Source organism: Phyllobates terribilis, unplaced genomic scaffold, assembly GCF_046119375.1.
Source record: "Phyllobates terribilis strain yellow unplaced genomic scaffold, ASM4611937v1 Scaffold_144__1_contigs__length_4642544, whole genome shotgun sequence".
Lineage (NCBI taxonomy): Eukaryota > Metazoa > Chordata > Amphibia > Anura > Dendrobatidae > Phyllobates > Phyllobates terribilis.
The window spans coordinates 277,660-300,118 of NW_027362904.1; the positions used below are offsets into that span (position 1 = coordinate 277,660).

General features: G+C 46.4%; 2 protein-coding genes across 3 annotated transcripts in view; both read left to right on the top strand.

Annotated features, from left to right (window-relative positions):
• On the top strand, positions 1–14,868 carry LOC141206905 (dynein axonemal heavy chain 12-like). The gene is made up of 9 exons (XM_073664281.1): positions 1–226; positions 2,852–2,971; positions 10,914–11,023; positions 11,123–11,303; positions 11,849–11,989; positions 12,502–12,585; positions 14,049–14,237; positions 14,328–14,447; positions 14,797–14,868. The coding sequence occupies exons 1-9, from the start codon at positions 113–115 to the stop codon at positions 14,866–14,868; spliced, it is 1,131 nt and encodes a 376-aa protein (XP_073520382.1). The 5' UTR covers positions 1–112.
• LOC141206901 (dynein axonemal heavy chain 12-like) overlaps positions 14,207–22,459 on the top strand; it is a 19,727-nt gene continuing 11,474 nt past the window's right edge. The window contains exons 1-6 of one of the 2 annotated variants that reach the window (XM_073664279.1): positions 14,207–14,237; positions 14,328–14,447; positions 15,436–15,625; positions 15,988–16,139; positions 16,591–16,732; positions 17,273–17,438. In XM_073664279.1, coding sequence (XP_073520380.1) covers positions 15,506–15,625; positions 15,988–16,139; positions 16,591–16,732; positions 17,273–17,362 — 504 coding nt within the window. In that variant the 5' untranslated portion in view covers positions 14,207–14,237; positions 14,328–14,447; positions 15,436–15,505 and the 3' untranslated portion in view covers positions 17,363–17,438. The remainder of the gene's footprint in view (positions 14,238–14,327; positions 14,448–15,435; positions 15,626–15,987; positions 16,140–16,590; positions 16,733–17,272; positions 17,439–22,459) is intronic. The other variant, XM_073664280.1, reaches the window with a different exon arrangement.

Sequence of the window (22,459 nt, forward strand, 5' to 3'; positions counted from 1 at the left end):
GGCATCATCGGGAACATGGGTGTGTTTTGATGAGTTTAACCATATTGAGCTGGAGGTGTTGTCCGTGGTGGCCCAACAGATTCTCCGCATCCAGAGAGCCATCCAGACGAAGATGGACATGTTCAACTTCGAAGGAACAGAGCTGAAGCTTAACCCAAATTGCTTCTTAGCCATTACCATGAATCCTGGCTACGCGGGACGTTCTGAGCTGCCGGATAACCTCAAGGTAAAGAGTCCCAGTGCCTTGCATCGGGTCCTTCCACAACATTTCTATAGGATTCAGCTCAGGACTATGACTCGGCCATTCCAAAGCTTTATGTTTATTCAACCATTCTTTTGTAGAACGACTTGTGTCTTTGGGCCATTGTCTTGCTGCATGACCCACGTTTTCTTGAGATTCAGTACATGAACTGATATCCTGATATTTTCCTTTAGCATTTGCTGATAGATTTTAGAATTCATTGTTCCATCAATGATGGCAGCCGTCCTTGGCCAAGTGCAGCAAAACAGGCCCAAAGCAGGTTACGATTACCATCTTTGTGTTTCATAGATGATAGGAGGTTCTTATGCTGTAATGCAGTATTTTCTTTCTGCAAACATATAGCTTCTCACTTAAAATCTCTATCTTGGCCTCATCCTTCCACAAAGCATTATTCCAGTTAGCTATTGATGTGCCCAGGTGAGTTTTAGCAGTGACATTTTAAATCGCATTGCCTTTCTCCTTGCAATCCTGCCATGATCGCCATTGTTGTTCATTGTCTTTCTGATGGTGGACTCATGAACAATTACATTAGCTAATGTGAGGAGAGGCCTTTAGTTGCTTAGCGGTTACCTTGAGTTACTTTGTGACCTCACAGACTGATGTAGCTTTAAGTCAAATTTATGCAGTAATACAGAAATTTTTGAGGGGTTCACAAACTTTCAAGTAAATGCTAGGTTTACAAAAGAAACATAAGATTTCATCAAAGGGATTATTCTCCCCCAAACCTATATGAGATTGCACATTTCCTATGTATAATCACCACACCTGATGCCCTCATTTCTGCAAGCTCCTTAATATTGATGTCCCATTCTCCTATTTTCCAAAATGGACACAGCAGAGGTGTGGAGAGAGATTTGGAAAGTGTTAAAGGAGTATTCCCATCTCCAAGATTCTATCCCAATATGTAATAGGTGTAATAATAATATTAATAGCAAATACCTCCAATTGGAAATGTAGTATAGTTCTTCTGATTAGCTATGTCGCTTACCCCATGTGCAGGACATAGCAGTAGCTTAGGTATCCATGGTTACGACCACTAGCAAGTAACTAACTGTTACTATGAGTGGTCGTAACCATGGAAACCTAAGCTACTGCAATGTCCTGCACATGGGGGTAAGCAACATAGCTAATCAGAAGAACTATACTACATTTCTAATTGGAGATATTTGCAAACATTATTATTATTACCCCTATTACATATTGGGACTGGATCTTGGAGATGGGAATACCCCTTTAACCACACTTTGACTGACTTTCCTCTGATGTGGAATAGACACATCACTTTTAGGTCTGGGGTGGAGGATAGTGTAAATGGACAGAATGGGTTCCCCGGCTCTCTGCCTAGTTTACAGTAATTTAGTTTCATTTGTTGACTGACCCATCTGGTTTGCGCATTTCTGGTTCTTTTCCGGACTGTAGCAATGATGGTCCCCAACTATGCTCTGATTGCGGAGATCTGCCTTTATTCTTACGCTTTTCTGCACGCTAAACCTCTCTCGGTGAAGATGGTAATGACTTCCCGGCTGTGCTCGGAGCCGCTCTCGTCCCAGTTCCATTATGATTATGGGATGCGTGCAGTAAAGGCTGTGCTGACCGCTGCTGGCAATCTGAAGCTGAAATTCCCCCATGAAAATGAAGAGATTCTTGTAAGTTCTGAACTGTTGGTCGCTTTACATCTCGTATAGGATAGCATTACCATCTTACCGAGAAGCATTTGGATCACAAAAATTACAGCTGTCTGATTTTATAATAGCAGACAGAGACTTGCAAATAATGTCTGCACATTACTGTTCCTGGCTTGTTAGATCTCATCTGTGCAAAAGTGTCAAAACTATAGTTGTTAAACACGTAGCTTGTTCATCTTATGGGACAGTTTGATTTTTAACTTAAACACATGTATTTTAGGCTAAAAATCATCTTAACAATTGTTTTTTATTAAAAATTTTGCATCGCTTGGCTTTCACCGGCTTTTTGATTCCCTGCACATTCAATTTTGATAAGGTCTGTGGTCATAAATAAACTGAGAGGAGCTCAGAAAAAGACAGATAAAACATTTACAAACTCCCCGTCAGCCAGCAAAAACGAGTTCACTGACAGTATCTCACTTAACTCATTCTGCAGCCGGCAATTAACAGTGCAACACAGAGGCCACATCTATTCCCTATGGAGAAACAATTCTGCAGCATAATTTACTGCAACTCAGCAGCGTTCCGTTCCTCTTTTATCATTCCTGGAAATGTAGGAATTAATTGAAATCTGTCAATAACGAGTACCCTACACAGTCTGACAATGTCACCACTGTTTGGGCACAGTCAGATTGTATAGGGTTGTCCCCTATATAGATTATATATACATTATATGTCATTTACACATACATTTCCAGGAGGTATAACAGAGGGACGATACAATGTAGAGTTTTAGGAAAAGAGGTTTCATACTTATTTTTTGGAGAATACTATTCTTTACTAATACAGACATACCACAAGAGCTGACTGCTCCTTTGTAATGGGGTTCTTCACTTTTAATATTGTTTCATGTCATATTGTATATGAATTATTTTATCATTTAATCCTTTTTCATTCTATTTAGCTCTTGCCGTCAATTAAGGATGTAAACGAACCCAAATTTTTGTCTCATGATATTCCTCTGTTCAATGGGATTACCAGTGACCTGTTCCCTGGCATTCAACTTCCGGAAGCCGACTATAAGGTATTAAAATATAATAGTGTCTTAAAGGGGTTTTCCAAGCCTTAAAGAGGACTTGTCCCTCGCCATAAATATGTAAATGCCGCTGTTCTCCTGACTCCGGCATTGTTTTTCTTTTCTTCCTGCTCCTCTCCGTTCCTGACATCTGTCACTCTCCTCTAGCCCTTTAAGCCAACTGGGCAAGGCCTTCCTGAAGACTCCCACAGAGAGGACTTGATGACCACGCCCACTTGGCTATTAAAAATTATGAACTAGATTTCTATAAAGAGGCTATATCTCAGGAATGGAGAGGCGCAGGAGCAAAAGAAAAACCGCACCGGATTCAGGAGAACAGCGGCATTTACACCAGGTAATAAAATTGCATATTAATGGCAAGTGATAGGTCCTATATAGCTGGCCAGCTATCATTTGGATGATAGTTATCTTTCAGCAGCAGAAGGGAAGGAAGGGAGACACAGATCCATTACTAGTGGGTTGGCGGAGCCCCACAGGGATAGATCACCTCAGATTTATAAAAAGTGACGACCGGCCCCTCCAACTTAAGCTCCTCCTACTCCCATGTTCTCCAGTCTGAAATTTGAGGTCGCAGAGGATAGTCGCTGCCTTTGCAGCTCCTCAGAAGATTTTTTATTTTTACCAAAGGAGACCTGGACCCCCCGTGGTCTAGAGGTCTCAGGGGGTCTCGGCGCTGCCGGGACCCCTGCCCTCCCCTGGCAGACCTGCGTACCCCTTAAGGAGGTCCCCGCAGTAACCTGCCGGCCCCGGGGTACATAGGGCGCTTCCTGGCAGAGACGCACACCGCCTGTGGGGTCACAGCACCACACATCCCTGGGGGTCCCTGTGGCGCACAGCGGGGTAAGTGCTCTGTGTATGAGTGCGGCCGCCGCCGTTATTTCATGTGGTGATTTTCTGCTTTTCTGTATTTGCAGACGGTGTATGAGGATCACCGCTGCATTCTCTGACCCTGGGGGCTGGGGAGCAGGGACGGAGGAGCACGGCTCCGTTGGAACGGGGGGCGTGGCTTTATTATCTTGGCTTCCTGCCGTCACTTTTAGGCAGGAAGCCTTCAGGAGAGCGCGCGCTTTCTCTCTGAGCGCGGGCTCTGTGAGTGAGCTCGGGGGGCCGGGCTTCGCGTCGTTCGGCTTCCTGTCATTGTAGTTCTGACAGGAAGCTCCTGGCTTAGCGCGCGCTGAGCTCTCCGCCCCTCTCCCTCCTTCCGGCTTCCCTCCACGTGCACCTCCGGCTCTCTGCTCCCCGTTCACCGCCCTCACAGCTCAGAAGGAGCAGTCACCGCGGCACTGGTGAGTCGTTTCTGCCTGTAGGCAGAGGCTCCCTTTTTGTTCTTTCCATTGCAGAGCACCTTGGCTGACCTGCTAAGGCAGGCAAGGTGCTATTTGCCGCTACCGCTTTTCTGGACACTCTCACTTCTCTGACCTCTTAAGGCAGTGAGGTATTTAGCGTGTCAGCAGCATTAACCCCTTCTGAAGGGGTCTGCTCAACAGGGCTGTTAACTCTTTCTGGGGGTGCACACTTCTGTTTCAGAGGGCGCTTCTCCCCAGTTTGTTAGGTTAACTTTTGCTCTGCAGGGCTGGGGTAACTCTCTCTAGAGGAGAGTTTTAACCCTTCAGTGCCTTAAAAGTTAAAAAAAAAAAAAAAGGGGGGAATTTTTTTTTTGTGGAAGCAGGCTGTGTTAGCTATTTTCGCACACCCTAGGTTACCATACTCATTCTAACATGCTGGCATCTGATGTGGGAGGCATGACGGATCAGGGACCAGGGGGCGCGGACCTCTCTCCCGATCCGTTTCAGGATCGGTCTCGCATTTCTGATACACCCAGGTCTTCGACGGCGTCAAGTTCGACCCTTAGTGATGTTAAAGTGGAGGCTCTCACCCGCTCCATTGACAGTCTTTCTAACCTCCTGGGTCATTGGGTGTCAGCTAAGTCGCAACCGACACCACGAGGCAAGAAGCGCCAGAGGGTGGCGCTGTCTCCTCCGTGCGGTGCATCGGAGGCTCCAGATTCACCAACAAGCTCGGTTGGTGAAATCTCCGATTCTGAGGATGAGGATCGGCAGAGTCGTCCTGCTTCGCTTTCGGGCCGCGTGGATGCTCTTATTGGAGCCATGCGGGAAGCGTTACAGCTGTCTGAAGAGCTGACAAAGCCTGGCAAGTCGGCCCGGCTGTATCAGGAGTCGCGTCGGGCTCGTTCAACATTACCGGCGCATGATGAACTTAACGAGGCAGTGGAGAAAGAACGCCGGTGTCCGGATAAATGCTTCCAGGGGATGCGTTTTTTTTATGCCTTGTATCCCTGCGCCACGGAGACGATCGCTAATTGGGTTCCCTCCCCTGAAGTGGACCTTCCTCTGTCTCAGCTTAGCAAATCTTCCTTGCTTCCTGTTAAAGGGAAGGCCAGTCTTCAGGAGCCTCTGGACAGAAGAACGAAGTTAGCGGCGAAGTCCATCTACGAGGCCGCGGGTCATGGATTCCGTGTAGTCTTGGGGGCCATGTGGGCCGGTGAGGCTTCTCTGCGGTGGTTGGACCAGCTGCGGACGGCATGGCAGGATGGAACTCCGCTGTCGGAAGTGGAAAGGCTTTTCCAGCTGTTGGAAGAGGCGACACATTATGGCAGGGACGCAGTACTGGATACTACTTCCATTCTGTCCAGGTCTCAATCTTCGGCCGTCACAGTCAGGAGAGCACTGTGGCATAAACAGTGGACTGGAGACGCAGTATCCAAACAAGGTTTGCTTAGTCTAGCGTACAAAGGCGGTCATCTTTTTGGTTCGGACCTCACGGAGCTGATTGCTAAGGCCAAGGCTAAGGATGCTGCCTTGCCTCAGCGGAAGGCGGCGGCTTCCACGTCTGGCAGGTCAAGTGCCAGTGGTGGTCGTCGGTCCTTTCGGACCAGGGGGCGGTTCGGTCAGCCTTCTTGGGGATCGGGTCGTCCCTCGGCTTCCGGTAAGAAGTCCACCCAGAAATCCCGTATTTCCTGGAAGCAACATTTCCGTCAGGACAAACGGGAGGTTGACAAGAAGCCCGCTAAGGCGGACTGACGCCAGGATTCCGCTCGAGGGCTCTCGGGTGGTAGGTCGTCTGCTACAATTCGGGTCGATTTGGGCGTCCCACATTTCGGACGCCTGGGTGACGCGAGTTATGTTGGCAGGCTATTTCATAGAGTTTCACTCTCGTCCCCCGGACAGGTTTCGTCAGTCACGCACCCCGTCCGAGCCCAAGCTGGCTGCAGCACTGCTGCGGGAGGTAGACACTCTTCTGCAGCAGGGTGTGGTGGTCCCGGTTCCGCCAGAGGACCGGGGAAGGGGGTTTTACTCCAACCTTTTTGTGGTCACCAAAAAGGAGGACAAGTTTCGCCCCATTCTGGATCTCAAAGATTTGAATCTGCATGTCCGGACCCGGAAATTCCGCATGGAGTCTCTCCGCTCTGTCGTAGCGGCCCTGTTGCAGTACGATTTCTTGGTGTCGATCGACATCCGCGACACCTATTTGCATGTCCCTATCGGCAGAGCTCACCAGCGTTTCCTGCGTTTCGCCATAGGTCAGGCCCATTACCAGTTTGTGGCCCTACCATTCGGGTTGGCCTCGGCACCCAGGGTTTTTACAAAGATTCTGGCGCCACTCATGGCGCTTCTTCGAAAACAAGGAGTTATGATTCTACCCAACCTGGACGACCTGTTGATTGTGTCGCCCACAGCGGAGGAGGCGATGACTGCTCGCGATCTCTCCCTCCAGCACCTGGAGGACTTCGGGTGGCTGGTCAATTGGAAGAAGTCGTCATTAAAACCGACGCAGTCAATCCTGTTCTTGGGGATGCATTTCGACACAGTACGGGCAGTGGTGTCCCTGCCTCCGGACAAACAAACGAACCTTCGTCGCCATGTCCAGGCTATGAGGTCGGCGATGGCAATGTCCCTTCGGGAATGCATGCGCCTTCTGGGTCTGATGGTGGCGACAATGGAAGCCGTACCGTTTGCACAATTTCATTCCCGGGATCTCCAAAATCTTATTCTGACCAGTTGGGATCGATCGCCGACTTCACTGGATCGCTCGGTCTTTATCTCCCGCAGGGTGCGAGAGTCTCTTGGATGGTGGTTACGTCCGGAAACTCTATCCCTGGGGAAATCCTTTCTTCTCCCAAGGTGGTCGGTGATTTCCACCGATGCCAGCCTGACTGGCTGGGGGGGGGTTTGGAACGACCTCTGGGTTCAGGGGGTCTGGTCGTCAGAGGAGTCGTCTCTACCGATCAACATGAGTTGAGAGCAATTTTTCTCTGCCTCCGACATTGGACGGTCCTTTTGAGCGGTCTGCCCGTCCGGATTCAGTCGGACAATGCGACGGCTGTCGCGTATATCAACCATCAGGGCGGGACGAGGAGTTCCAGACTCATGATGGAGGTCTCTCGGATCCTGGTTTGGGCCGAGTCCAGGGTTCCAGCCATCTCCGCGATTCATATCCCAGGTGTGCTGAATATCTCGGCGGACTTCCTCAGTCGCAAGCAGGTGGATCCCGGAGAATGGAGTCTTCATCCGGAAGTGTTTGCACTGCTGTGCTCCCGGTGGGGGACTCCTCAGGTGGATTTGATGGCATCCAGGCTGAACGCCAGGGTTCCGACATTCATGTCCAGGTACAGGGACCCGGAGGCTGTGGCGGTAGATGCTCTAGTGGCCCCGTGGGACCAGTTCGAGCTGATCTATGTGTTTCCGCCAGTATCCTTACTTCCTTTGGTGATTTGGCGGATCAAACTGGAAAGAGTATCAGCAATTTTGGTAGCGCCGGATTGGCCACGGAGGACGTGGTGTTCGACGCTGGTGTCTCTTCTGGCGGCGCCTCCGTTTCCACTGCCTCTTCGCCCGGACCTGTTAATCCAAGAGCCCATTCGTCATCCGGACCTGAAGTCACTTTGTTTGACGGCGTGGCACTTGAGACCGAGATCTTGAACCGTCGTGGTTTTTCGTCCGAGGTTATTTCTGCCAGAGGTCCAGCCACGACTAGGATTTATCACAGAACTTGGGAGTCTTTTTATTCTTGGTGTTCTGGATCGTCAAGGAACCCGAGGGTTTTTTCCATCCCCAACTTCTTGGCTTTTCTGCAATATGGTTTGGCCAAGGGTCTAGCAGTTGGTACCTTACGAGGTCAGGTATCTGCACTATCCGCGCTTTTTCGAAGGGCTATTGCTTCACGTAGGGACGTGCGTTCTTTTTTTCATGGGGTTGCTCGTCAGTTTCCGCCTCGGGAGGCGGTTGTGGCTCCTTGGCGGCTTAATCTATTCCTGGAAGCTCTTCAGCATGAGCCTTTTGAGCGTATGGATTCAGCTACGCTTTACTTGCTTTCTTGGAAGGTGGCCTTCCTGGTAGCGGTCACCTCTTTGAGAAGGGTTTCGGAGTTGGCGGCACTGTCTTGCTCGCCACCTTTTCTGGAATTTCTTCCGGATCGTGTGGTGCTTCGTACCCGTGGAGATTTTTTACCTAAAGTGGTGTCGCATTTCCACGTCAATCAGGACATCGTGTTACCTTCTCTCTGTCTGAAGCCGAAGAGTCCAAAGGAGTGGGCCTTGCACTCGTTGGATTTGGTGCGGGCATTGAAGTTCTATCTTACAATCATGCAAGGTTTTCGGAAATTGGACTCTCTTTTTGTGATTCCTGCTGGTCGTCGACGTGGTCAGCGTGCTTCCAAGGACACTATAGCTCGGTGGATACGTTCGGCTATCCTGGAAGCGTACCGGCTCAAGGGCGAGCCTTGTCCGGTTAAAGTTCGAGCTCATTCCACGAGGGCTGTTGGTTCGTCATGGGCTTTTCGTCAGGGGACCTCGGCAGCGCAGCTCTGCCGGGCGGCTACCTGGCGCTCCGTTCACACCTTTACTAAATTTTATAAAGTGGACGTGAGTGCTTCCGCCGATGCGGCCTTGGGACGCAGGGTCCTGCAGGCGGCGGTGGTTTAAGTTACCTCTTTATTTTATTTTATTTTTTATTCGGCGCTGGTTGCGCACTTACCTAAGTTGTTGGGGTGTTGGAGATTCTGCCACTATTTCCCACCCTAGAATTTTGGACTGCTTTGGGACGTCCCACTAGTAATGGATCTGTGTCTCCCTTCCTTCCCTTCTGCTGCTGAAAGACGGATTTTGGTAAGAACTTACCTGTAAAATCCTTTTCAGCGAAGGAAGGAAGGGAGACACAGCACCCTCCCATGGCAGAAGTATTTTTTTGTTTCTAGATGCGGCGCGACCCTTTCCTGATGGCGGTCATCTGGTCTGGGGTTGGCGCACTAGGGCTCTTTTCCAGCATCGCCAGCTCATCGCAGTTGTCAGGTCCAGTGAGTTGTACCTAGGACTGTGTGTTTTTTTGCTGTTATTTGCATAACCTGTTTTCTCACATTTCTGAATTTTTCAGAATGGGTTGTACTGTTCTGCTGGTGTTGTCTGCTCTTCCTTAGCTTGTGTACGGACTGGAGAACATGGGAGTAGGAGGAGCTTAAGTTGGAGGGGCCGGTCGTCACTTTTTTATAAATCTGAGGTGAACTATCCCTGTGGGGCTCCGCCAACCCACTAGTAATGGATCTGTGTCTCCCTTCCTTCCTTCCTTCCGTCTTTCCCGGCTCCCCCATATTCAGGAATGCTCGCTCCTGTTTTCTCTATGACAGAGTCGCTGCCAGAATCTTATGGCAGCTGCTAATTTCACGGTCAGAAAGTAAGGATCGGGTGATTAAATTCCAACCGGCCGATTTTTATGTCCCCCAACATAATCTGTCATGAGGCCCCCATACACAGTAGATGGTAGACCAATCCCATTGAAATCACCCGATCCTGATCCACTGCTTTGGAATTGGGTTACATGACCTTGTCACTCATCGTCCGGTCCCATTAGTGCAACCTGGGCAGCTGCACAGGGGCACCAGCGGTAAGGGGGCTCACTTATACCTCCAATGCAAGATGATCTGATGTAGAAAAAAAATGGTTGAAACATCTGTGAGTGATTTATCGCTAGTTTAGTTGTAGATTATGGAGACATTTTTTTTTAGATGAATGAATCAATTTGCAGGAGACTGATCCAATGGCCAGGTGTCATGGGTGCGTCAGATGTGACAGTCGCCCTGCAGTTGGTTGCAGGAGATCCCTTCGTTTGGCATTACAGACATCTTCTTAGCGGTCTCACTGTAGGACCCAGCGGCTACCTCCCTCCTGCTCTAATTGACAATCAGGCCTGGGTGTTTAAATACTTCCTGGTTGCTACACAGAGGTGCCAGTGATATTCACATGACCCCTTGTGAAGGCTTGGAGCAAGTACAGTTCTTACTTCCTCTCTGGTGCTAAGAGGATGTGTGTGCCATCTCTCTGAAGTCGACTCAAGCTAAGCTACTTCCCCCGTGTCTGTCTCCCCTTGCTGTCTTTAGTTGTCAGTGGGGATCGACTAGTGCTCACCCCCCCCCCCCCTTCCCTATCCAGGGCCAAACGCTAAGGAAATACAGGGATAGGTTCCTGTACGGCAATTGGTGAGGAACCAATATAGAGTCGGTAGGGGAGACAGGGTGATTGCAGATCAGCCTAGGAGGTCTCCATTTCCCCCTTTCCCTAGTGTCGGGGCTCCCTTCCCCTCATCCCTTTGTGTCGCACTTTGTCTTTCCTACACTGTGTGTGACATCAGGTCAGTAGTGGGCACTGAATGAGACCCCTGAGAGCCACCTTATTTCTTCCTGCCCCCCGGCTCTTCTTCAGATTAGCCGGCCTGGCATGAAGTTATGGTTGCAGCATGATGTACACCAGGCCATATAATCAGAAGAGGAGCCGGGGATGCCGGCAGCTAAGAGGCGGCTCTCAGGGGTCCCGTCCAGCGGCCACAGAATACTGATCTGGGTCCTGAAAATGTATTCTCCCACCTCTAATTGGATCCACTGTAAACAGACTGATGGAATATTTTACCTTCCTTTTGCTCAGGATTTCCTTGAATGCGCACAGGAGAGCTGTGCTGGACACAACATCCAGCCCGAGAAGGTCTTCCTGGAGGACATGATCCAGACGTATGAGATGATGATTGTCAGACACGGGTAAGCTGGAACTACAGAAGTCCATGGGACGGGGGATTTATTCTTCGCGGTTTCCATTTTATACAATGGACCATGCTGCGTTTTGTTTATCCCGTGCAGTTTTATGTTGGTTGGAGAGCCGTTCTCTGGAAAAACGAAGGTCCTCCACGTCCTCGCTGATACGCTGTCTCTTATGAATGAGCGAGGGTGCGAAGAAGAAAAAGTGATTTACCGGACAGTGAACCCTAAAGCCATCACCATGGGGCAGCTGTTCGGGCAGTTTGATCCAGTGTCACATGAGGTTCGTCTATGATTGGAATTATTGTTTATAATACTAATATCTTTGCTGAAAATGGGAAAATCTCCCCTTTTATGGCTTATGGACATGGCAGATGGGGTTCCTTCAGAGACATAGATCCCAGCCATACATTGCCGGGCAATCATTTTATTATTGCTTACCCCCTGTTTGCACAAAAATTGGAAACTGTTTTATTTTCCCCATCAGACATGGAAGCAACAAATTGTATTATTTATGCCAGAAATTAGCATAAATTTGCATACTTCCAGCCACATTCTGAATAGACTGTGTCTGGCCTCACTCAATACACTTGCTTTGAGTGAGGTCATGCACTTCTAGTTGGCATGTGACCGCGTATATGCAAATCACTTACTTGCGGTCTCTCCCGGTGCCGCCACGTTCACTTCAATAGGGGCCACGTGTAGTCAATACATGTGCATCATCAATATCATAATCCCAGGCATTCCCTTTAATAATCCGTTCAATTGTGGGATTGTACTGGATTTTATGGGAAGAGCAATTTTATTGATGCCTCTCTTCATTTGCAGTGGACCGATGGGATAGTCGCTAATACTTTCCGGGAGTTTGCGTTATCTGAGACCCCGGAAAGAAAATGGGTTATCTTTGATGGACCTATTGATACGCTAGGGATAGAAAGTATGAACACCGTCCTAGATGATAATAAAAAGGTAACTCTCTATTTTACTTTGTGAAAACTTTTTTTTTTTTATTTATATCCTTTTCTGTTTTCATCACCATGTAGCATAACAAAAAGTGGTACAAAAAGTTATCCTCCATGTATATCTACAGCCATGATGGAGAATAGAAAACATTAGATTTTATGGCATCTTTATATATCTTTAATTAGCAGTAAATTGCAAAAACTGTTTGTATTTCCTAACACTATCCGACAATATCCATTCATGAAGATGGAAATAAGCCTTTAGTAGAGGACTTATGTATTGTATGTGGAGAGAGACGCTTTAAAAGATATTCATTGCAGGATCATCTTCCAATTATAAATCAGCTACTAGATTTTTGCACTTTTTTCAGATATTAATTTGTGCACATAATGATTGTACTTTCTCCACTAAAGCTTACAATGATCCTTTATGAGGTTACTGATCAGACTCCGTGGATTAAGTTATTATTCATTTGTTCAACATTTAATATTGTTTTAAATATGTCCTGTTATTTTTAGCGTTGCTTGATGAGTGGGGAGATCATTCAGATGTCACCTCAGATGAGTCTGATTTTTGAAACAATGGACCTTTCCCAGGCGTCGGTAGGTTTTCACTCATCCTATAAGAGAGGAGTTCCCATATACTTGTACATCGGGGGATCTAATGCTAACTAATCAGATTTAGTTATAGGGTTGACTTTTAGAGGTATTCTCATCTTTTAAAGCATATCCACAAAATGGCCATAATTGTCTGATAGATGAGGGTCTCTCCTCTGGCACCCACCCAAACTTTTCTCGAATATGAGGCCCCATCTTGTGCCGCTGTGAAAGGAGAGTTTGGCAGCACGAGCAACTCTTCCATTCACCGATTTGGAAGTCCTACATACACAGTCATCAGGGGTGTAATGATCGCGGTTGCAGAGGTCGCGACTGGGCCTGTGCAGGTGAGGGGCCCGCCGACATCAGCGCAAACTTCAACTGCATGTGCACCCCCGAACGCACATTCAGACGAAGTGTATTGAGGCGCAGAGACCCGTTGGGTCTGTGCACGACAATGCACGCTGCCGGCCAATCAGAAGCCAGCAGCTGATGTCGGCGTGCACGTGACTGAGGGTGCATGACAGTGACATCATATGCTCCCGAAGCTTGCACTCTGAAGTCAGATGCTGGCTTCAGAAGAGGATGGCGCACAGCGGGGGAGCGGAGGAAAAGCGAGCAGAATCATTTATTTTTTTTCTATGCATTAAAGTACAACGGCAGAATGGGGGACATATACCAGGATGGGGGATATATATACTAGGATGGGGATATATATATATACCAGGATGGGGAATATATATACTAGGATGGGGGATATATATACCAGGATGGGGGATATATATACTAGGATGGGGGATATATATACCAGAATGGGGGAAAAATATACCAGGATGGGGGATATATGTATCAAGGTGGGGCCCAGGATAAGGGACATATATACCAGGATGGGGGATATATATATCAAGGTGGGGCCCAGGATAAGGGACATGTACACTAGGATGGGGGATATATATACCAGGATGGGGCCAGAACAGGGGACATATATACCAGGAAGGAGCCCAATATGGGGGATATTACTACATAATGGGGTAGGAGGTGCAACACGTATGTCCTTATAGGATTTAGAACACTACAAGGGCCCATACATCTGACCAACATGCAGGGGGTCCAAATGTTGCAATGGGGGCCCATCGGACTCTAGTTACGCTACTGACAGTCATCTCTACATTCACTTTAGTCGCTATAATTAAAGGGATTGTCAGTCCCTTTCATTCTGGTGCTACTACAACAATCATCTAAATGGTGAGGATCCAGTTCCTGACACCAGCACTGAATGTAGGGAAAATGTAATGTTACATAGCTTCTACTCAAATAAATGGATGTCTATGTAATCTATGGATGATGGAAACGTCAGGACACTTGGAAACGACTTTGTAGACTGTTTTTCATCCACCCAGCGAGATAATTAGATAACTGGATGGGCTTGTGTCTTAGGGCAACCCTACTTAGTATATCTCTCTCTCCAGCCCGCCACTGTTAGCCGCTGCGGTATGATTTATCTGGAACCCCAACAACTGGGCTGGGCGCCCCTGGTGAGGTCCTGGCTCAGCACCCTTCCCGATGCACTGAAGACTAAGGACCACCTCGCTCTTCTAGAGGAACTCTTTAAGTGGCTCGTCCAATCTTCCCTTCGATTCCTCCGAAAGCAGTGCAAGGTGGGCGCCATGTGTCCTCTCAATTGTAGGAGCATTGCGCAAGTTTGTAGTCTAGATTTACCCTCAGTGTCCTAATGTCTTTCCTCATAGGATCTGGTGACAACCAGCAATGGCAATGTGGTAATATCACTCACACCATTATTGGAGATGCTGATTTTTGATGTGGTGAGAGAGGATCCGAATAATAAGAACATTCGTATCTGGATCCTGGTAAGTGGAAGATCTGCCGATCCCATACACAGTGTGGCTGATCCATCTGCAGGTATAGACAGTGCTTTCCTATGCTCCTGGAAAACGGGGAAATAATTCCAAGTGGAGAGAAATTGTGAAAATATCACAATTCTGACATTATTTTTTGGGAATTGTTTTTACGGTGTACATTGTGTGGTAAAATTACTTAGCAATATGATTCACTCCTCAGTACGATTACACCGATACCAAACATGTCCAGTTTTTTTATTAGATTGGTAGTGAAAAAAAAAAATTAGAGGTTTGGGAAAAAACATTTTTTTGGGTTGTGTCACCATTTTCCGAGACCCGTGACGTTTTCATTTTTTAGTCGATGGAGCTGTTTGAGAGGTTATTTTTTGTGGTACGAGACAATGTTTTTGTTGATACCATATTGCGATAGATATTACATTTTTATCGCTTCTTACAGCATTTTTTGTGATACTGCATCAACCAGAAAAACATAATTTTGTCGTTCTTGATTTTTTTTCTCGTTACGCCGTTTACTGATCGGGTTAATTATTTTTATATTTTGATAGATTGGACTTTTCTGAATGCGGCGATACCACATATGTGTATTTTTTGTAAAACGTATTTTCTCTGTTTTTACTGGGGGAAAAAACCCATTTCAAGTTTTATGGGGTTTTTTTTTGTTTTTTTTCATACTTTTTAAAACATTTTTTGTAACTTTTCTCTGTATTTATTAGCCCCCTTAGGGAACTTAAAGCTGCGATCGTCTGATCGCTTGTGCTATATACAGCAATGCTACACCATTGCTGCATATAGCAAAAATCACGGTCTCCTTTGAAGCTCGGCCACGTCATCCGCGATTGTTAGAGGCAGGTTCCTGACGTCTGCTGAGAATTGCATGTCAATAGCACCTTTAGAAATATATTTACTTAGAAAATTGGTGACGTGTTCAATACTTATTTCGCCCGCTGTATATTGTATCCCTTTTCTTCTCTTTTAGGCCAGTTTTGCTTTCTCCCTGGTTTGGTCCATTGGCGGCTGTTGTGACACCGACAGCCGAGTGAAGTTTGATGTTTTTTTTCAAAGAAATTGTCACAGGAAAGATCGATCAGAGCCCTTTCCTGTCCTCCGTGGGGAAATGGGAATGTCCTTTGGACGATAAAGGCCTGGTCTATGACTACATGTACGAGGTAAAGGGATTTCTTCATGGAAATCAAGCCTAATGCTCAGCAACTTATAACTTTGGCCTTTGGGTTATTATCTTAGGTCTCTTAGGACATGTTCACACTGTGTTTATGCCGTATATCTATGACTCTGCCAGAGGTTCTGATTGAATCCCCGAAAAACTGAATTCAGAAGGAGACATGGAGTCCAATGACCTAAGTGGATTCCGTCAGATCCTCTGGCAAAGTAATAGACATGCTGCATAAACGCAGTGTGAACAGGACCTAAATGTCAAACTTATGTAATGTGTCAGTGCTCTCTTATCCTTACATCAAATGTGTCCGAATATGGTTTATCAAAGTTGTAACTACTTTTTTTTTCTTTGAAGTTAAAAGGCCGAGGGCGCTGGGTTCACTGGAATGAGTTTATTAAAGGCACAGCCACGTGGGACAAAAGCACCAAAATCCAAGATATCATTGTGCCAACTATGGATACTGTCAGATACACCTTCCTCATGGATATGTGCATCAAAAACACCAAGTAAGAGTAACAAAATGACTCTTATTAGGAAACCTTGTTGACAATTATCCATTTTGCCATCACAATTACTTATTGTATGGGAAAACCATTCGGATAGTGGAGTCGAATTAGGAAACCCTATTGGTCTATACACAGAAAACTGGCCGCCATTCACACCTGTCTGTTTTATGTCTGTACTAAATACAGTTTGTATAAATGAAAATAGTTTGCTAGTTACTTAAGGACGGGAAACACATATCACGATGGACGGACGGGCCGCGGGACCCCTGACCTGAAATTGACAGCCTCATAGACATCCATGAGGCTGGCGAGTTTGGGTCCGGAGATCTTGGTCCGTACATGGATGGTGTTTATCGGACGTCTGAATTCGGGCCTAAATTAGTAGTTTTATTCTCAACACTGTAAAATGTTTGATTTTATGGTTGTCCTACAAACTACTTTCCTTTTTTAGCAGACCACTCTTATTTGTGGGACTGACGGGGACAGAGAAATCTATTTACGTCAAAGACAAACTGATGAACAATCTGGACAAAAAAAAATTCTTTCCCTTCTTCATCAACTTTTCTGCTCGCACCAGTGCCAATCAGATTCAGGTTTGTCTTCTTTTTATCACCCTGCCTTCTGACAAATGAAAGAGGTTGCTTCATTACGATATATAGATGTCATTGGGGGGGATACGCCACTTAGGACCCTCTGCTATGAGCCAGAGAGGAGACCCACAAACAACAGAGGTCTCTCTCGCAGACCCTGAAGATCTGTGTATTAGATGGTCAGACATACATTTAAATGGGTTGATGGACCCATGTGTGTCTTAAAACAAAAAAATACCCTGTCGCTTCTCCACGCTGCCGCCTGTGTCCCCATCGGTCTCTTCACTTCCTTTTCGACCAGGAGATGTCAATGAAGCCAACCAGTGTCAGATGATCGCCTGCAGTGGTGACTTTCTTTCTGAGCCAGAAAAGAGAGCTAGAAGACTAGTTCTTCTAGGTCGAATGAAACATCAATTCTGAAGCCAATCAATAGCCGCTGATTTGGCTGCAGCGGTCATGTGATGTTTTCTACCTGAAAATGAGACACCGCAGTAGTGGTCAACCTATTGAATCTTCCGACACATAGTTTGCATCTTATTCTAGAATATCATCATGGACAGACTGGACAAAAGACGGAAAGGCGTGTACGACCTCAGATGGGGAAGAAATGCGTCATATTTGTGGATGATATGAACATGCCGGCATTAGAAAAATATGGAGCACAGCCACCTATCGAGCTCCTGCAGCAGTTATTAGACCACGGGAATTGGTAATATTCGCAAAAAAAATTAGTTTTTTATTTGTAAGTTATTTTCTTTTATCTTTTCCACTATACGTATATATGCAGCGTGTGTATGTATGTATATATATATACAGTACAGACCAAAAGTTTGGACACCCCTTCTCATTTAAAGATTTTTCTGTATTTTCATGACTATGAAAATTGTACATTCACACTGAAGGCATCAAAACTATGAATTAACACATGTGGAATTATATACTTAGCAAAAAAGTGTGAAACAACTGAAAATATGTCTTATATTCTAGGTTCTTCAAAGTAGCCACCTTTTGCTTTGATGACTGCTTTGCACACTCTTGGCATTCTCTTGATGAGCTTCAAGAGGTAGTCACCGGAAATGGTTTTCACTTCACAGGTGTGCCCTGTCAGGTTTAATAAGTGGGATTTCTTGCCTTATAAAAGGGGTTGGGACCATCAGTTGTGTTGTGCAGAAGTCTGGTGGATACACAGCTGATAGTCCTACTGAATAGACTGTTAGAATTTGTATTATGGCAAGAAAAAAGCAGCTAAGTAAAGAAAAACGAGTGGCCATCATTACTTTAAGAAATGAAGGTCAGTCAGTGCGAAAGATTGGGCAAACTTTGAAAGTGTCCCCAAGTGCAGTTGCAAAAACCATCAAGCGCTACAAAGAAACTGGCTCACGAGGACTGCCCCAGGAAAGGAAGACCAAGAGTCAACTCTGCTTCTGAGGATAAGTTTATCCGAGTCACCAGCCTCAGAAATCGCAGGTTAACAGCAGCTCAGATTAGAGACCAGGTCAATGCCACACTGTCACGCTGTCAGAGCGTACAGGGGGGTCAGGGGCCTGAGCTGACCCTAGACGGGGGCCCTGACTAATCCCTCAACCTGGAGGTACTGTTAATGGTACAGAGGTCCAGGCCGCCAGCGTAACCATAAACTTCTGAATATCCCTGAACCTAAGTAATCTAGTCCTGAGAAGGACCCCGATCACAACAATGGGAAACAGGATAGAAAATGCCCAAAACACAGTACTAGACAAACGAAACAGTACAAGGGGAAAACCAAAAACCACCTTGCATACAAAAACTAACACCACAATTACAGAGGGAACAACAACAGGTTAGGAGATAAATGATAAAGGGAGGAAGGGAACAAACCACACCGCATACTCCTCTGAACTCCACCAAACAACGATCCACTCTGAAGGTCTGCAAGAAATGCTTTCACCGACAACTTCCCTAACAGACCAGCAGGTATTTGAAGGAATCCCAATACTGCAGCATTAACTGCAGCTGGGCGAGGCTGAGCCTCGTCAAGCACAGAGAGAGAGAATTAACTCCCTCACAACAACAAAAAACAAAGCACCAAAAACTCAGCTGCGAGAAGTCAGGCTGTGTAGTCGCGACGATCTTCGTGGCGACACACCCATGACACACACAGAGTTCTAGCAGCAGACACATCTCTACAACAACTGTTAAGAGGAGACTTTGTGCAGCAGGCCTTCATGGTAAAATAGCTGCTAGGAAACCACTGCTAAGGACAGGCAATAAGCAGAAGAGACTTGTTTGGGCTAAAGAACACAAGGAATGGACATTAGACCAGTTGAAATCTGTGCTTTGGTCTGATGAGTCCAAATTTGAGATCTTTGGTTCCAACCACCGTGTCTTTGTGTGACCCAGAAAAGGTGAACGGATGGACTCTACATGCCTGGTTCCCACTGTGAAGCATGGAGGAGGAGGTGTGATGGTGTGGGGGAGCTTTGCTGGTGACACAGTTGGGGATTTATTCAAAATTGAAGGCATACTGATCCAGCATGGCTACCACAGCATCTTGCAGCGGCATGCTATTCCATCCGGTTTGCGTTTAGTTGGACCATCATTTATTTTTCAACAGGACAATGACCCCAAACACACCTCCAGGCTGTGTAAGGGCTATTGGACTAAGAGGAAGAGTCATGGGGTGCTATGCCAGATGACCTGGCCTCCACAGTCACCAGACCTGAACCCAATCGAGATGGTTTGGGGTGAGCTGGACCGCAGAGTGAAGTCAAAAGGGCCAACAAGTGCTAAGCATCTCTGGGAACTCCTTCAAGATTGTTGGAAGACCATTTCCGGTGACTACCTCTTGAAGCTCATCAAGAGAATGCCAAGAGTGTGCAAAGCAGTCATCAAACCAAAAGGTGGCTACTCTGAAGAACCTAGAATATAAGACATATTTTCAGTTGTTTCACACTTTTTTGTTAAGTATATAATTCCACATGTGTTAATTCATAGTTTTGATGCTTTCAGTGTGAATGTACAATTTTCAAAGTCATGAAAATCCAGAAAAATCTTTAAATGAGAAGGTGTGTCCAAACTTTTTTCTGTACTGTATATACACACACATATATATACTGTATATATACACACACATATATATATATATATATATATATATACACACACACATATATATATATATATATATATATATTGTATATATACACAACACATATATATATTGTGTATATATACACACACACACATATATATATATATACTGTATATAGACACACACACATATATACTGTATATAGACACACACATATATACTGTATATACACACACACATATACAGTATATACTGTATATAGACACACACATATATATATTGTATATAGACACACACATATATATATATATATATATATATATATATACTGTATATACACACACATATATATATACTGTATATATACACACACACAAATATATAGCAACAGGGCCCCGCTGCGTCCTCTGTGTCTCTGTACAGATATAAGTGTAACACGTACTGGATCCAGCACAGGTGACAGTCTGCCATAGAGCTGACGTGCAGTACATACACTGTGTTATGGGGGCGCTCACCTGTGCGGACCCCGCTCTCCGGCCACTACTTCTTTGCTCATATAAGGTCTCATTCTGCCATTAAACAATTCGGTTGTCATGGCAGCGGGGGTGGGGCGTTGGTAGGGGGCGTGTCTGGTATAGGGCAGATTGGGGCGGGGCTGTCATGCAGTGCTTGTCTCATCCCTGTAATTTCCTGCTGATGCCACCTGGTGGACAGCATTGGTCAGTACACGCTGAGAATGCTACATTTGCATTGTACTGTGGGAGCTGCTGGTACTACTGGTGCTTCCTGACTGCTGTCCCTATGAGGTATGCAGTATTTCACATGGTGGGGGAGGAACATTTTATATATGTATATGCACTGCTCAAAAAATAAAGGGAACTGTGCGGCCCTCCAAACAAATGCCACCCCACACCATTACTGACCCACTACCAAACCGGTCATGCTGAGGGATGTTGCAGGCAGCAGATCGCTCTCCACGGCGTCTCCAGACTCTGTCACGTCTGTTACATGTGCTCAGTGTGAACCTGCTTTCATCTGTGAAGAGCACAGGGCGCCAGTGGCGACTTTGCCAATCCTGGTGTTCTGTGGCATTTCTTTGGATGGCCGCACAGCCCTCCTTGTGCTCGGCAGAGGTAGCCTGACTGCCATTAGGTACCGAGATGAGATCCTCAGACTGGCGACTTTGCCAATCCTGGTGTTCTGTGGCATTTCTTTGGATGGCCGCACAGCCCTCCTTGTGCTCGGCAGAGGTAGCCTGACTGCCATTAGGTACCGAGATGAGATCCTCAGACCCCTTGTGAGACCATATGCTGGTGCAGTTGGCCCTGGGTTCCTCCTAATGCCGGACAATGCCAGACCTCATGTGGCTGGAGTGTGTCAGCAGTTCCTGCAAGATGAAGGCATTGAAGCTATGGACTGGCCCGCCCGTTCCCCAGACCTGAATCCGGGACACATTTGGGACATCATGTCTCGCTCCATCCATAAAACGGACAAACAACACAAATATTGGTTCTATCTTTTACACATTTGGGGTAGCCCTTAAGAGGGCCATTGGGTCAAAGAGAGAGAGAGAAGAGAGAGGGGAGGGAGAGAAGAGAGAGGGAAGGGAGAGATACCGGGAGATACCAAGAGAGGGAAAAAAGAGAGACCCAACCAGTGCAAGGCTAAGCCGGGCAGGCGGCAGCGGCTATTTATACCCACTGCTGATCTCTGATTGGTGGAAAATCTGGGTATGGCTGCTCTGATTGGTGGAAAAACTGGGTGTGGCTGCTCTGTGATTGGTCAGCATTATGACCTCACAGTGGCGATGACTCATACCTCCTGGGTGGTTGTTTTTAATGTATTTTTTGTTGTAACATTTTGTATGGCTGTTTGGTGCAGGGGGTGGGGTCGGGAGTATTTTAACCCCTGCACACCCCCATGACCATATGCCTCGACCCGTAGAAGCGTGATAGACACGCGAAACGGCCGTCGTCCGCAAAAGGCGCCGCTTCCCTGTATTTTTAATGGAAATGGAATAAAAGAAGATTTTATTAAATCGGTGTGCCACCTCGCTTTCTTCATGTATGAGTAGTATAATAATGATGATTTATCCTGGGGATGGGTTATCAATATCAGATCGGTGGGGCTCCGACACGCGGCACCGGCTCTACCCATCAGCTGATTGCAGCGCTCAAGTGTAAATAGTGTGAAGATTGAACATCACAGCTCCATTCACTGTACTGTGGGTCCTGCAGATCAGCTAATATTCATGTAATAGGAGCTGATCTGCAGCACCAGGGAGCGGCCACTACAGAGTGAACAGATCAGTGATTTTTCAGCTCCTCAACACTGTTTACATCTGACCTCGGCCGAAGCTGCAAACAGCTGATTAGTGGAGGTGCCGTGTGCCGGACCACCACAAATCTGATATTAATGAGCTAACCAGGGGATAAGCCATCAAAATGTTTGTCCTGGAAAATCCCTTTAAGGCCCACCTGCACATAATAAATATATATATATATATATATATATATATATATATATATATATATATAGCAAAGAGTGGGAAGGGGTTAATCACAGGCTCATAAAACGGACAAACAACACAAATATTGGTTCTATCTTTTACACATTTGGGGTAGCCCTTAAGAGGGCCGTTGGGTCAAAGAGAGAGAGAG